The 13,626-nt window shown below is 38.5% G+C and overlaps 1 protein-coding gene across 1 annotated transcript in view; it reads right to left on the bottom strand.

Moving 5' to 3' along the window:
• Positions 1–13,626, bottom strand: part of RAPGEF6 (Rap guanine nucleotide exchange factor 6) — a 235,841-nt gene that overhangs the window by 23,153 nt on the left and 199,062 nt on the right. Inside the window, exons 24-25 of the mRNA XM_045026507.1 lie at positions 9,943–10,163; positions 2,388–2,579 (exon numbers count right to left, since the gene is read on the bottom strand). Coding sequence (XP_044882442.1) covers positions 2,388–2,579; positions 9,943–10,163 — 413 coding nt within the window. The remainder of the gene's footprint in view (positions 1–2,387; positions 2,580–9,942; positions 10,164–13,626) is intronic.

The raw sequence follows: 13,626 nt of genomic DNA, 5'->3' as shown, positions 1-13,626 counted from the left end.
AAGTGACTTGATGTTTCAATTGCTGTAGTATTTTTATTGCTCATGACATAAGAAAATGAGGCTGCTCTTTATTAGCAATATAAACCGATAAAAGACTGGATAGATTAAAAAAGTTGTTTTCAGTAAAAGACTAGTACCACCTTTTGCACCACATAAGCCTGAGGAAGGACAAATATTTGGTCTTCACACCCCGCAGAGTTCAGAAGAAATTGGGCTGGGCCTGGAAATCATTCTTACTAAATTGTGCTCTGAGGAGAGATTTATTCCCCAAACAAATTCTTCCTCAGAAAGATTATTTTTCCTGAAGTTTAAGGGGTATTACAGACTAAGTCAAGTATAGTACTTCTATCTCACCAATGTATTTTGTCAGTTGTTAGTAATCATATCGGGCGGTAAGCATCCAAATATGCAGAGGTGAAATGTCAGGTTTAAAAAACTGGTTAAAGAAGGATATGACTAATCAGCGTTTGTTGGAGCTCGAGCTCCAGTAGTTCAACAGGTGTCCTAAACTCTTTTCATAAAGGAGTAGGAGTAAGAGAAAGTAAAGGGGGGAGGGATAGCTCAGTGGTTTGAGCATTGGCCTGCTAAACCCAGGGTTGTGAGTTCAATCCTTGAGGAGGCCACTTAGGGATCTGGGGCAAAAATTGGTCCTGCTAGTGAAGGCAGGGGGCTGGACTTGATGACCTTTCAAGGTCCCTTCCAGTTCTAGGAGATTGGTACATCTCCAATTATTATTATATTTATTATTAAAAACAGACCCACATAGTTCTGGCAGTCAATCTCCAATACCAGGTTGAGTCTGTTCAGCTGGAGTATTTACATTTTATTCATTCACCATATCATTTGAACAGCTATTTAAGTCCACCATTTACTCTACTTCCTACAACTAGAAGAGGAATAAGATGATGACGGAAAATAACCTTACTATAAAAAAAAGTTATATTCCCTGAAAGACATCACTTTAACACACTTTACTTTATTCCTTTGGATTTAGATTTTAAAGAAAGATATGTAAGATGTGGCAAAAATGTATGATGTGCCATAGTGTTGGTTAAGAAGCTGTGAGGCAGTGAATCAGGACGTGTGATAAAGAGCTTAGTATTTTGTTTTTTCACTCACATTGCAGTGCTAAAATCTGTGACTGACAGAACCTGCATCTTCAAACAATCAGGGATAAAACAATTTTACGAGAAGAATCAATTTCTGTTGGCCAATTTAAAGATAGGAAGTTAGAAAGCAAATCTATGTTTGAAATAACAGTAAGAATAAGGGGAAAACAACTTTTGCGAAGTTGAACTAACTTTCTTGATGTCTTCTTTAAGTTTTGAAGTGGAAATCGATGCACAATTCACTGCAGAATTGTTCTACGTTATTCACTAATTTTATTCAATGTTTTATTGAATAATTTAATGTCATTTAAAATTGTTTTAGCTTTAAAATATCATTCAAAAGTATCATTTAAATATCATTTAAAAGTATCATTCAAGTCATGAAGACAAAAAAAAAGAAGCAAGCAACATACATTTCAGAGACGGAAATAGGTCAAAGGGATGTTATTTAGCAGCATTTTAATATAGAACCGTGAGAGCCTCAGACATTGGTAAATTTAGATAACAGGAAACATAAATAAAATACTATTTGATGCTTACTAAGAGTTACTAATAACACTAAAACATATGTTGTTCTGTTTGACCATAATGCCATTACAGTGGTACTCCACAGTTTGAAATATTAAATTTCCTGTGTTTCACTTCTGTGATAACTCACTAAAATGTATTGTATTCATTATGTCATGAAAGCAAAAAGGACTGTAATTCTACTCAGTTTGTAAGATTTCCATTCAGAAGAATAGAAATATATACTGTTTGGCACAATGGTAAATCACCTGCTATCTGCCCTGTTATGATGGTAGGCTTGTATTCACTGTAATTAGCCTGGTTCAGAAACTGAACTAGTTCTACTGTTTTAAATAGCACTCTCCGAGGCAATGATTGTTTTCTTGCTAACATATGTGTTATAGAAGAGGCCTATGAAACTAAAGCAAGAAAGTATCTTTACATACAATGGGATTTGTAATTCGAAACATTAAGAACTAAAAAAGGTATTAGAAACTTAGTTGTGCAAATAATTTAAGGTATGTTTTGTTCTTTCTTGTGGGATAAACATTATGCTTTTTTATATATAACTAAATGGAATGAGTTTGAGATATGTTATAAATGAAAAGGGTAAATGAAACCTTGAACTACTGAGGTTGAACTATTGCAATGCTTCCATAATAAATATTTCAAATACCTGGTTGATTTGGAATCCAATCCCTCTCCCCTTCTCAAACTTACTAACCACACAATTTACTTTGAATACTGGAAATACAAATTGCAGATACTCACTGAAGGTGACATGGTCCTTAGCTGGTCCTTTTTTTCTAATAGGGTACAAATTAACAGCTGGAACTTGGAGAACTTGGCTCATTCTGTTTTGTTGATGCAGATGGGCTTTTGTGGTTTGACCAACTGACCTCATGGGTATTGGTGACATTTCTGAGGATTTTGCGCCTTTTCTCTCATTTAAATTCTTGGTCACTGTTATGGGAAAAAAGTGGAATATTAGTAACTTTGCACTCTAATTTGCAAGATTTATTATAGCGATATTGAAGAAAATGACTGACCAGAAAACAACAGCCTTTTAAACAGCAGTCTATACTATAACATAGATAATATCTATTCAAGGCACTCCAGTCTTGTTATATTACAGAGGCAAAAACATAAAAACAAGTTAAAAATATTCCTAATATTTCAATATTTTTTCAAATAGTTATGTAGGCACACAATGCAATGAGAAATTATTTGATTTACTCCCATTATAACTGAACTCCACTAATAACGTATTTTAGATTTCAATGCAAAATTACAACATTGAAAAGCATGAACATCGCAACTATACAGAAAGTGTCCTCACAGCAACTGTACACGGTGGGTCCTTTGTCCAGCTAGCTGGAAGAAAAGAGGTAGCTTCCCCTATAGGAGGCTCCCTCTGCAATTGGTGGCAGAGGGGAAGGAATGAGTAAGTTTACCTGGACAGAGCAGGGAGGAACAGGAAGTGGCTGGATGAGGTGCATCTGAGAGGGCACTGCCCTTCCAGGTGACCAGGTATTTATATCCTGGGCAGTTCCAAAAAAGTAAGGTGATTGTATTTTCCCAAAAGGAAAATGGGATACCACATGGGGCCGGCCCAATCCCCGTCCTCCCACATGCACGGCCGGCACGGGCCCGAGTCGCTCTCCTGAGCTCTCTCTCCTGCGTGGGGTTGGCCCAGCCTGGGCTGCTCTCCCTCCCATGTGGGGCTGGTGTTGCCAATTCCCACCCCGCCCCCATGTTCCTTTGCACCCCACTAGGGGTTGCATCCTACTTGTTTGACAAAACTGTATTTGTCCTGTTTGGATCAGTTGGCAGGGGCAAACAGGACAAATGCCCAGCTTCGCAAAAAAAGAGAGAGAGAGAAAGAGAGTGTGAGTGAGTGTGCGCGCGCTCGCGCACAGCTGGGACAGAGCTTAAAAAAAGAACTGCCCAGCCAAAATGGGATGTGTGGTCATCCTACAGAGAAGCCTCTTTCACTGTGATCAGGCTGACTTGACTTGTAGCAGATATCAACTACTAAACATGTTTTTGATATTAAGGACATTTATGTGTCTGATTTATTCTCTTTAAATTAACTTTGCAACATTAGGATTACAGAATTACATGTTAGAGTCCATGTAGTATCAAGTCTTGAGGCAAACAAAACTAGGTGAATTTTTAGTATTTAGACAACAGCTTCAGGAGCCAGGTAAATAAAAACTGATTTAAAAAAAATTAAATGAGATTTTTTATTTTAAATTTAATGTATTTTTAAACAAACCTATAAAATTAATTCTGTTATAATAACTTATGCTAATGTCTAAACTATGATCTGTTAACATAATTTAAATTAAATAAAAATAATACTACTCAAGCAGTACATGTTTGCTGCCAAACTTTTAAAGAAAGTCAAACCACTGAACTGGTGGAAGTCACTGGCTGAGTACCTGGAACAAGATTGCTGAAGTGCTAAATCAGCTTTTGACAGAAACAGCCTCTTTTGCAGGTGCAGAGAGAATATTTTCTTCATTTCAGTTTATTCAACTAGTTCAGTTCAATGTACGGATACTGAGAGCAAAGGGAAAATAATACTAGCCCCCCCCCCCATAATGTCTGCAACATTTGCATAAATAAAGGGATATGGGAGGGGTTGGGTCCCCAGTCCACATACCGTACTGAGGCTCCAAATTTATCTCGACGGACCTGGTTTAATTACTAGTTCATTCACTGTTAAACTGACTGGGAGCTGAAAAGGCAGAAAAGCAAGTTTTCCTCTCCCAGTCCATGAATTTAAAACTACTGTAATTGTGAGAAGAGGATATCTACTAGTTCTAAAAACTTGAAGGACAAGTTGACCAGAAACAATCAGTTCAATTCACTAACTACTGATAATACTTCCTTTGTTTAATAAATCAGTTTTAAATGCAAAACACATTTTACAAATTTACTTTTCTTACGAAGCCTGCACACTAAAGGTAGTTTTAATAAAAAAAAACTTTAAAATGCTGTTATGAATTTAATTGAATTCCAAATTCCATTCATCTAGAGCTTGACAAATCATAAGTAAAAAAATTAACCCGCTAGTAAATAAAAAATGCATCATTCAGCATTTTCTAACAAATTTAAAAATGTAAAAATTAAGACTCTGAATAGCTAATTGCTTAAAGAAATGTGTATAGTGTTTTCTCTTGGTTAGGAAAAAAGTACCGAGTTTTATGCAAAGGCTATAATGAGTTGCAAATAAACATATTTTAGTGGTTACTAATCAATGATAATCAACCTCTCTTTAGGAAAATAACAGCAAAGTACAAAGGTGAAAACATACTTAAATTGATTATTTAAATCAACGTTTAATACACTAATTTAAATCATGATTAAAATCAGTGATTTAAATCACCTTGATTTAATTCAATCCACCTTGCTGAGAAGCAGCGTGTTTGTGCTGAATTTCTGAATCTCTCTCTTCAGAAAGATTATCCACTTGTGAATCCATATATATATGCCCCAACTCAGGAAGACACTTGAACATGAGTGTAATTTTAAGCACAGGACTAATCCCATTGACTGGAGTGGGGCTAAATGAATTAGGTACATGTTTATGTACCTTAATAAATTAGGGCCATAGTAGGTTATGCCACTGTGTACTTTTCATTCACAATTCTTTCCACTTCCGGCATGGTATTAAAGTCAGAAAATAGGATTAGCCATAACAGAACAAGTCCAAACACTAGTTCCTGTGATCAGACTTTGGCTGTGGCCTAAACCTGATAGCTGAGAAGAGAGCAACCCTTGTCCTCATTTTTGCAGTCTTCCAGTTGTGAAAGTATTTTTTAAGGTTTAGGGAAAGGGTATAAGATTCCTAAGCAACTCCCACTAGCTGTTAGTTTTTTACTTGAATTACAAAGGTTTGTTTCCTCTGTTATTCGAGCTAGTCCGCTATATTAGTACAGCTCTCTCTGTACTATATTTATTCATGTGTCCACTTAATACCATCTTGTAAAAGCATCACAAAAATCTGACTTGTATTGCTGTAGCACATGGAATTAAAATAGTTAGTACAGACCCTATATCTAAACAAATACATAACTGTAGTGTTGCACAAACAGGATAAAAGGTATTTGAAGTCTGGATGCCATGATTTATTTAAAAGAATTGAAAGATGACCTCGTAACACTCAGTTTCTGACACTTAGGCATGATAGGGTTATCTTTTAAGCTTACACATAAATCATATACTGAGACTTCCACATTATATGTTCTTTTATTACGACTAAAGAAGAAAACTGAATATAAAATGCAGTGCATGGTTCTGCCTCCACGTGTGAGCAAACTGTGTTATTACCATACTTTGCCAAACATACAGCACAAGAAGCAGAAAAAAGGCTGTGTTCATGCTGTGCTTTCTTTGTTCATGCAAGCTACTCTTTTTCTTTACATTACTTGGCATATTCTCTGACAGTGCCAACATGAAATTCAAAATCACTAATTGGATTCAAGCATGGCCATTTGCATGAGCCCCAAATCACTTCCATTACAGAAAACCTTTAATAAATGTTTTGTATAAGCAACAACACTACGAGAAATCTTAAATAGAAAGCCCTCTGCAATTCACAGATGAAGATACTGTCAAAAAATTGGAAATATGACCTGTTAGGCAAGTGTCATTTAACAGAAAATTATAGGGGAATAAAAGGGCCTCTATAAGAAACTAATCACAAACTGATTTTCTAAAATGAATGAGTATTTCTGAGATTGTTCTCAATACTAAAATGGAACAGCACTGGACACTCACTGGTAATGGTGTCCCTGCATATTCCTTAAAAACACACCCATAGGCCTGGAAGGATTCGATTTTTATCAGTAAACACTGATTTCACTATATGCACAAATACTAATGAAAAAATATTTCCATTGAGAATAGAAATTAGCAGATAGACAAAGAAAGAAAAATTGCTGATGAGAACTTAGAGTTTGACTGAAGGATATATACTTGGTATAATTTTGATATGTGATGTTGACAATTTGTATTTTAATGGTTATAAAGCTTTAAAATTTCTCAAACCCAGTGTCTACTGTCATTAACTTATTATCGTCTGATTCGCCCACTGTCCAATCTCCCTGCTTAATTTTCCACAACTGTGAACATTTAAATTGATAAAAACATTAAAATGCTTATAAATAAACATTGGTATTAGCCATCAAAATTATAAAAAAAATAAAAACTGAACTCTGCCAAGTCTACCCATAGATAGTTTGAGACGTGTAAAACCTTGATGATCAGGTCTCACTTCAACTTGGATTCTGACATTAATAAAAAAAAAAAAGAGTAAAGACAGTAACAACAGGTAGATCAGACACTCAACTACTTAACAGACTTTCCTATAAAACAAGACTGAACTCTAGTACAGTGCTTTTCAACCTCTTTTTCATTTGTGGACCCCTACAAAATTACAAACAGAGGTGCGGACCCCTTTGGAAATCTCAGTCAGTCTGTGGACCCCCAGGGGTCCGTGGACCACAGGTTCAAAACCACTTCTCTATAGTAACGACAATCTTTCGCAGACCCCTTAGACCAGTGTTTTTCGAACTGTGGGTCTGTACTGGGTCGGAGCACGTAAGACACTGGGTCACCTTGCTCGGGTCAGCATTGCCAACCAGGATGTTAAAAGTCCCGTCGGCGGTGCTGCTCAGCTAAGGCAGGCTAGTGCTTACCTTTTCTGATACCACACTGCACCCCAAAAGCAGCCAGCTGCAGGTCTGGCTTCTAGGCAGGGGGGCCCCGGGGCTCTGTGTGCTGCCCCCACCCCAAGCACTGGACAATGGGAGCTGGGGGGGTGGGGCAGTGCCTGTGGGCGGGAATTGTGCAAAGCTGCTTGCGTGCCTCTGCCTACGAGCTCGACCTGCTACTGGCTGCTTCCGGGGCACAGCGTGGTCTGCGGTGCCAAGACAGGCGGGAAGCCTGCCACTGTACCCCATCTGTGCCGCTGACCAGGAGCCACCGGAGGTAAGTCCACGCCCCAACCCTGTGCCCCAACCTCCTGCCCCAGCCCTGAGCCCCCCGCCAAATCTGGAATCCCTTCCTGCACCCCAAACTCCCCATCCCTGGCCACACCCCAGAGCCTGCACCCCCAGCCCAGAACCCTGACCCCCTCCCACCCCCCAACCCCCTGCCCCACCCCCCTCCCACACCCTGAACCCCTCATTCCTGGCCCCACCCTGCAGCCCTCACCCTTGTACCCCAACCCTCTGCCCCAGCCCTGAGCCCCCCGCCAAATCTGGAATCCCTTCCTGCACCCCAAACTCCCCATCCCTGGCCGCACCCCAGCCCAGAACCCTGACCCCCTCCCACACCCCAATCCCCTGCCCCACCCCCCTCCCACACCCTGAACCCCTCATTCTTGGCCCCACCCTGCAGCCCTCACCCCCGTACCCCAACCCTCTGCTCCAGCCCTGAGTCCGCTCCCACACCCTGAACCCCTCTTTCCTTGGCCCACTCCGCAGCTCTCACCCCTGCACCGCAACCCTCTGCCCCAGCCCTGAGCTTCTCCCACATCCCAAACCCCACATCCCCAGCTCCGTTGGGACGTGGGCATCAACAATTTTCTTCAACTGGGTCCCCAGAAAAAAAGTTTGAAAACCACTGCCTTAGACAAAGACCACCAGGGTTGACCACAGGCTGAAAACCACTGCTCTAGTACCAGAACACTGACTTCCTGAGGTCCAGCCAAACTTCAGCTCTAAACTCGGAGAAGACAATCCTGTTGTCCATGAGCCTTCCATTCCAGAACCTGCCTTCAAACACCCAAATCCCTCCCACATAGACTTCCCTGGGTTGCTGCTGTTATCAATACTATTCCTCCTTGGGAGCGCTCTAGTATGTAGCCACAAAACAATTTCATTGGGGATGGGGGGAGCAGAGGGGAATAAAAATTACACACAAAAACAAGAGCCTATACCTTGCAAGATGACCAAAGGAACGTGTCTGTACACCACACTTGCCTGTGGAGGTGAAAGTGGGGAAAACAATGCTTTGGAAATGGAAAATATCTGAATACAAACCAATATATTGGGTAACAATATGGCAAGATCACACATCATGTTAACAGAGCAGGGAGGATTCCTAGCAAGCAAGTTAATTCTTGATGTATCTATCATCCATTTCATTACTGTGATCCTAAAGAGAAGAGCTAAGTATTCAGCCTGGGAATCAAAATTCTCAAGTCCTATTCTTCATTCTGCAAATGACTCCAAGTCAGGCAAGTCATTCACTTATTCTGTACTCTGTTAACACATCTATAAAATGGACATAATGCTATTTATGTCATGAGGAATTTCAGAGGCTTATCTAAATTAATCAAAAGGGCTTTGAAATCCTCAGATGAAAGACGGTATTTAAGTGCAAAGTGATCATTTCTGCAAATATGTACCTTTTCTTCCTTCTACCAAACAGTCTCAATTCCTTCCTCACTAGCTCACCTTAGTTAAGGTGTCAATAACTTATTCACAAAAATAATTATCAAAACCACATGCAATTATAATTGTTAATTTAAAAAAATAGGAATTTATTGAACTGTTTACTATATAAGGGTAAAATATATATCAGACTAAACCTTATTTAGTAAGGTAGTCTCAAAGGAGTTTAGTTTACAAGATTTTTCCTAATGCTGCCCTTCATTTTTGACTGTCAAACCATGTCAGTCTCATCAGTCAACGCTGGCAATATTGGCATAACTTCCTCCCTGCTGTTCAACTCTTATTGTAAGCCATAATGCAAGAATTGCTTATTTACTCCTTATCCATGGCTAGTTTCTATATTGGTTTTGTGTCTTTTCATTTCCTTGCAGCGCATATGGTAAATGTTACTTTTATCCTTCCTTAATTCTGTAAAGTGACAGTGCAGCAAGAATGGATCAAGTGTACAATAGGATTCTTTGGCAGACTTATTAAATGACGCACTACTTAACAACTGAAGGTCAAAAATAAGAGCTGTCACTCCAGACTTGTGCAAGTGCAATCAAGACAAATGCTGGGTTGCTGAAACTGTATCAGCCAGGGGTTTTTTTTAGTGTCTGCAATGACAGATAAATTTCTTACTACAGTGACTTTTTTTTTTTGTTAAAAACATTCCTAAATTTATATTTGAAGGTAGTAGGGTCATCATTTAAAAATATTGTACATAATCAAGAAGTGACAGTCCTTTAAAGGGGTCTTCTTCTATGCAAACATATTGCTATGTTTCTAGCACAACAGCATACGTAACCAGGTTCGTATGGCAAGGAGGGTAATCTTCTCCACCAGCAACCTTGTCGAACTGAGTTTGCTTTACTTACAAGTGCTATATGCAGGCTCGCATTGAAGTGACATGATCTGGAATTTTTCCTCATCGGTTTCCACATTCAGATTGGAAAGGTACTGCTTCACCTTCCTGGCCATCTGGGCATCCTCATACAGCTTCTTGGCATTAAGGAGTGAGCTGCGTCGAGCACGTTTTTTGTGAGCACCTCCTTGAACATCAAGCATGTTTGAGTTTGTGCTGCCCTGGCTCAGAGACCTACAAAATGAAAAGACAAATCAGTAAACTTCAGGTTCACTTCAAGAATGAAGTGCTATAGTAGCATATGCTGAAGCAGATTAATACCAGCACACTTCAGTTAGGGCTCGTGCATGCTGATGCAAATGAGTTAAAGAGATGAATAGCATTAAAACAACATTTGTCTTAAAGTAATTTGGTAAAATGTCAAGAGTATATTGAGTCTAGAAAGGATTACTCGTGAAACTGTGGAACTGGCAAAAACCAGGCAAAATGCTGTGTAAGCTGCCTATACAGCTTTGCTAATTTAGTTCTGTTCTGCAAAACCCCTACCATTTCAATTGTGGGTTACGCTGGCAGACAAACGTACCAACAGTGTTGAAGTTGGTTTAAGTAATTTGGTCCTTAGCATATGTTTATCTGAGACTGAAAACCTAATTTCTTGCAGAGGTGAACTATTACTGAATTATCCTACTCTATCACTAAGCTCTCCAAAATGTCTGAAGAATTGGTAAAGTTGTGATAAACAGAAAAGCAGTCTCATATATACAAAGTGCATTATGTTGCTCACTCCTCATTCTGTTTTGCCATCTAGAAATAATGCCCACAACAAAGCTTTTTTTTTTTTTTTTGCTGGACTGATAGCGCAGGAAACTGCAGTCTTCTATTTCTCAAAATGGCAGGCACAGAAGGACAGTGACAGTCCATGCTTTGCTCTTACTGGCCTATCAATATGCTTAAACCCTGATTTGGAGATACCCTGTCTATGGAGGAGTACGTAAGCCTTCCATGTCCCTTTAATCTTTGGTCTCTGAAATTGCCAAAAGGGCTGCCTATTTAGATTGACTTGCTCCTTGAGGAATTAGAGCTAAATCATCAAATAGTTTAACTTAAGCATCCATTGTTACATCTGTTGGTCACTATCCAACTTCGCTAGCTTTGAACTATTGACCTAAAGGTTAAAGGCTCTATTAATCCCTTAGTAGTTTCAAACTGCCATCCACCTCTTGTTTATTGTCAAGGTATGGCCAAGAACTCTATCTTGGTCAATATTAAAATCGAGAAGATATTTTATAAATGTTCATCATGATAGCTGCATTACACGGTAAGTTCTAAAGTAAGCTTTAAATTTAACTCATATAAATGATGCCTGAATATTCTTATAAAGCATTCACAGGTATAACTTTTCTTTTAAAAGTGAATGCTGTGTAAACATATTTATAAAGGTAATTGACTTGTTAAAGAAATCACACGTGGCAGGATATGCAACCATTATTTGGAAATAAACATATTTCACAGGTATACAAGAAGGCATAAGGCCAAAAGCCCAAACGATCCAGGATCCTAAGTAACAATGCTTCACAAAATCCAAGGGAAGTGTTCAGAAGAGAGTAACCATAATAGTAAAAGAGGTGGAAAATAAGCCTTACATTTTAGGAAAAGTTAATAGAACTGGACATGTTGAACTTAAGGAAAGAACGAAGGAGAGACAGAGCTGTCCACTATATAAAAAAAGGAGTTTAATAAATCTTTGGATCAATCACTCACACATGTCAAATTCAAAGTAATAATCATCTCAAATACATCAAGAAGATATAGGTTAATTATGGAAAACATATCATTATTACAGCCATGCAGACGGCAAAAGAGTTGTGGAATCCTCAGCATTTGGATACATTCAATGCTAAAGTAGATACTTATCTATCAATTATGGTCAGGAACAATGGAAGACTACAGATATTATGCTATAAACCATGATGCTCGCTGATATTTTAACAGTACGGTACCAAATGAAAGCTCTCCAGCGAGCTTTATATTGGTGGTAGCTACCGTGAAGCCCTGAAAACTTCACTCTGCTCCCTGGATAGTAGGGGTGAGGGAACAGATTTCCCCATTAGAATCTATTCCAGAATCTCATGTACGGTTTTAAACATGACCTAAAATAGAGAAAAAATTGAGCTAGTGCCCCTTTTTGCTTGAATGTGAGTGATGGCAGCCAAAAATATGTATTTGCCCTCTTCTGTTTTTTACATTAGAGATTCAAGTCCACCCTGGAATGCAATGGATGACTAGTGAACTAGTGGATTTATGTCATCATAGAAGACCAAAAGCCAAGCAATTAAAACGGGAAGCTATTTGGAGTCAGACTTGTTAACAGAAGCAGAATTTTAAAATCTATTTAAATCCAAACCTTAATACACATAGGAAAGAAAAGATGTTTGTGTTCACAACTCAATATCCCTGCAACTAAAGGATGAGCAGTCTCAATCCACATCTTGGACCCCAACAATCTAGCAAAACTAGAGAATCCGATTTTGCATCCTTCGACTTAAAAAAGGAGGAAAAAATGCTGAGACACATAAGCTTTCAGTCTGCCTTTTTGCATCATATAGTAGAAGAACTGGGCACAAACAATTAAAAAAAGTATTTGCAGATCACCTTTGAAGGTCTATGCTTACACCCATCCCCTCCTTAATGGCTTTCTAGCATAGGAGTGAGGGTGACCATATACGGGTTTTTAAATAAATATAAAAGAAACAAAAAGAAAAGAAACTGGCTTCAGCATGAACTGAACTCACAGCTGTAGGTCCTCACTGAAGTATACTAGACTTTCGTGTCCCAGCACCACCTGCTATACCTCCTCTCTATAGTATCACATACAGAGAGATGGAAAGAGGGACAGCCAATGAACAGGTACCGAGATCTCTGCAAGGAGTGGGAGACGTTATTGGCAGAATTTACTATGCTGATTTGCATAAGGAAATCCCACCTGAAGAAGTGTAGGTGGATGACTAGACAACTTTGCACTTAATCGTTAATGACCTATGGGTTTTATTTCTTATGTACATACAGAGTTTTTAAAAAGTCAATTCCCTTTAAAAATCATACACATTTTCTCATTCTCATTTTAATTGTTTTCACAATAATCCCAGGGTTGGAACGTGTTAGCTATGACATTGTCCTTCATACTACTTCAGGAGAAAGAAATAATAGAAGAGGTATGTTGATTATAATTCCTATTTAAATTTATTTATTTTTAGTTTTTATTAGTTTTATTTACTTTTGCTATTTAGTTCTTTTTTCTTTAATGGAAACCTCTAGGATCAAGGATTATTTGGCTCTAGGAAGCCAAATAATGCCAATAATCAGCTCCAATATATTAAGTCATTGTAATATGCAGGCATTGGTTAGAATATTTATTAACCAATCATATTGCACTCTCAATCGTCATCACGTTGGTCCCTATTCTACATTCCTTGCACAACCAAAACTCCAAGTGAAGTCAATGAGGATTTTGGAATGTGCCCAAATGCAGGATTTGATCCTTTGTAAGTACAGTTAAAAATGTGAGATATTGCGCAACTCAGAATTACAACTGGACTCAAAGATTAGCGAGGATTATAATTACAATAACCCAATACAGAGTTGCAGTATAAAACAATAAGTACTAGTTTGAACTTTTGAGATAGGTTTTAAAAGTTAT

This window comes from Mauremys mutica, chromosome 8 (genome assembly GCF_020497125.1).
Source record: "Mauremys mutica isolate MM-2020 ecotype Southern chromosome 8, ASM2049712v1, whole genome shotgun sequence".
Taxonomy (NCBI): domain Eukaryota; kingdom Metazoa; phylum Chordata; order Testudines; family Geoemydidae; genus Mauremys; species Mauremys mutica.
Note: the sequence above shows the minus strand (reverse complement) of the source record. Positions and strands in the feature narration are given on the sequence as shown.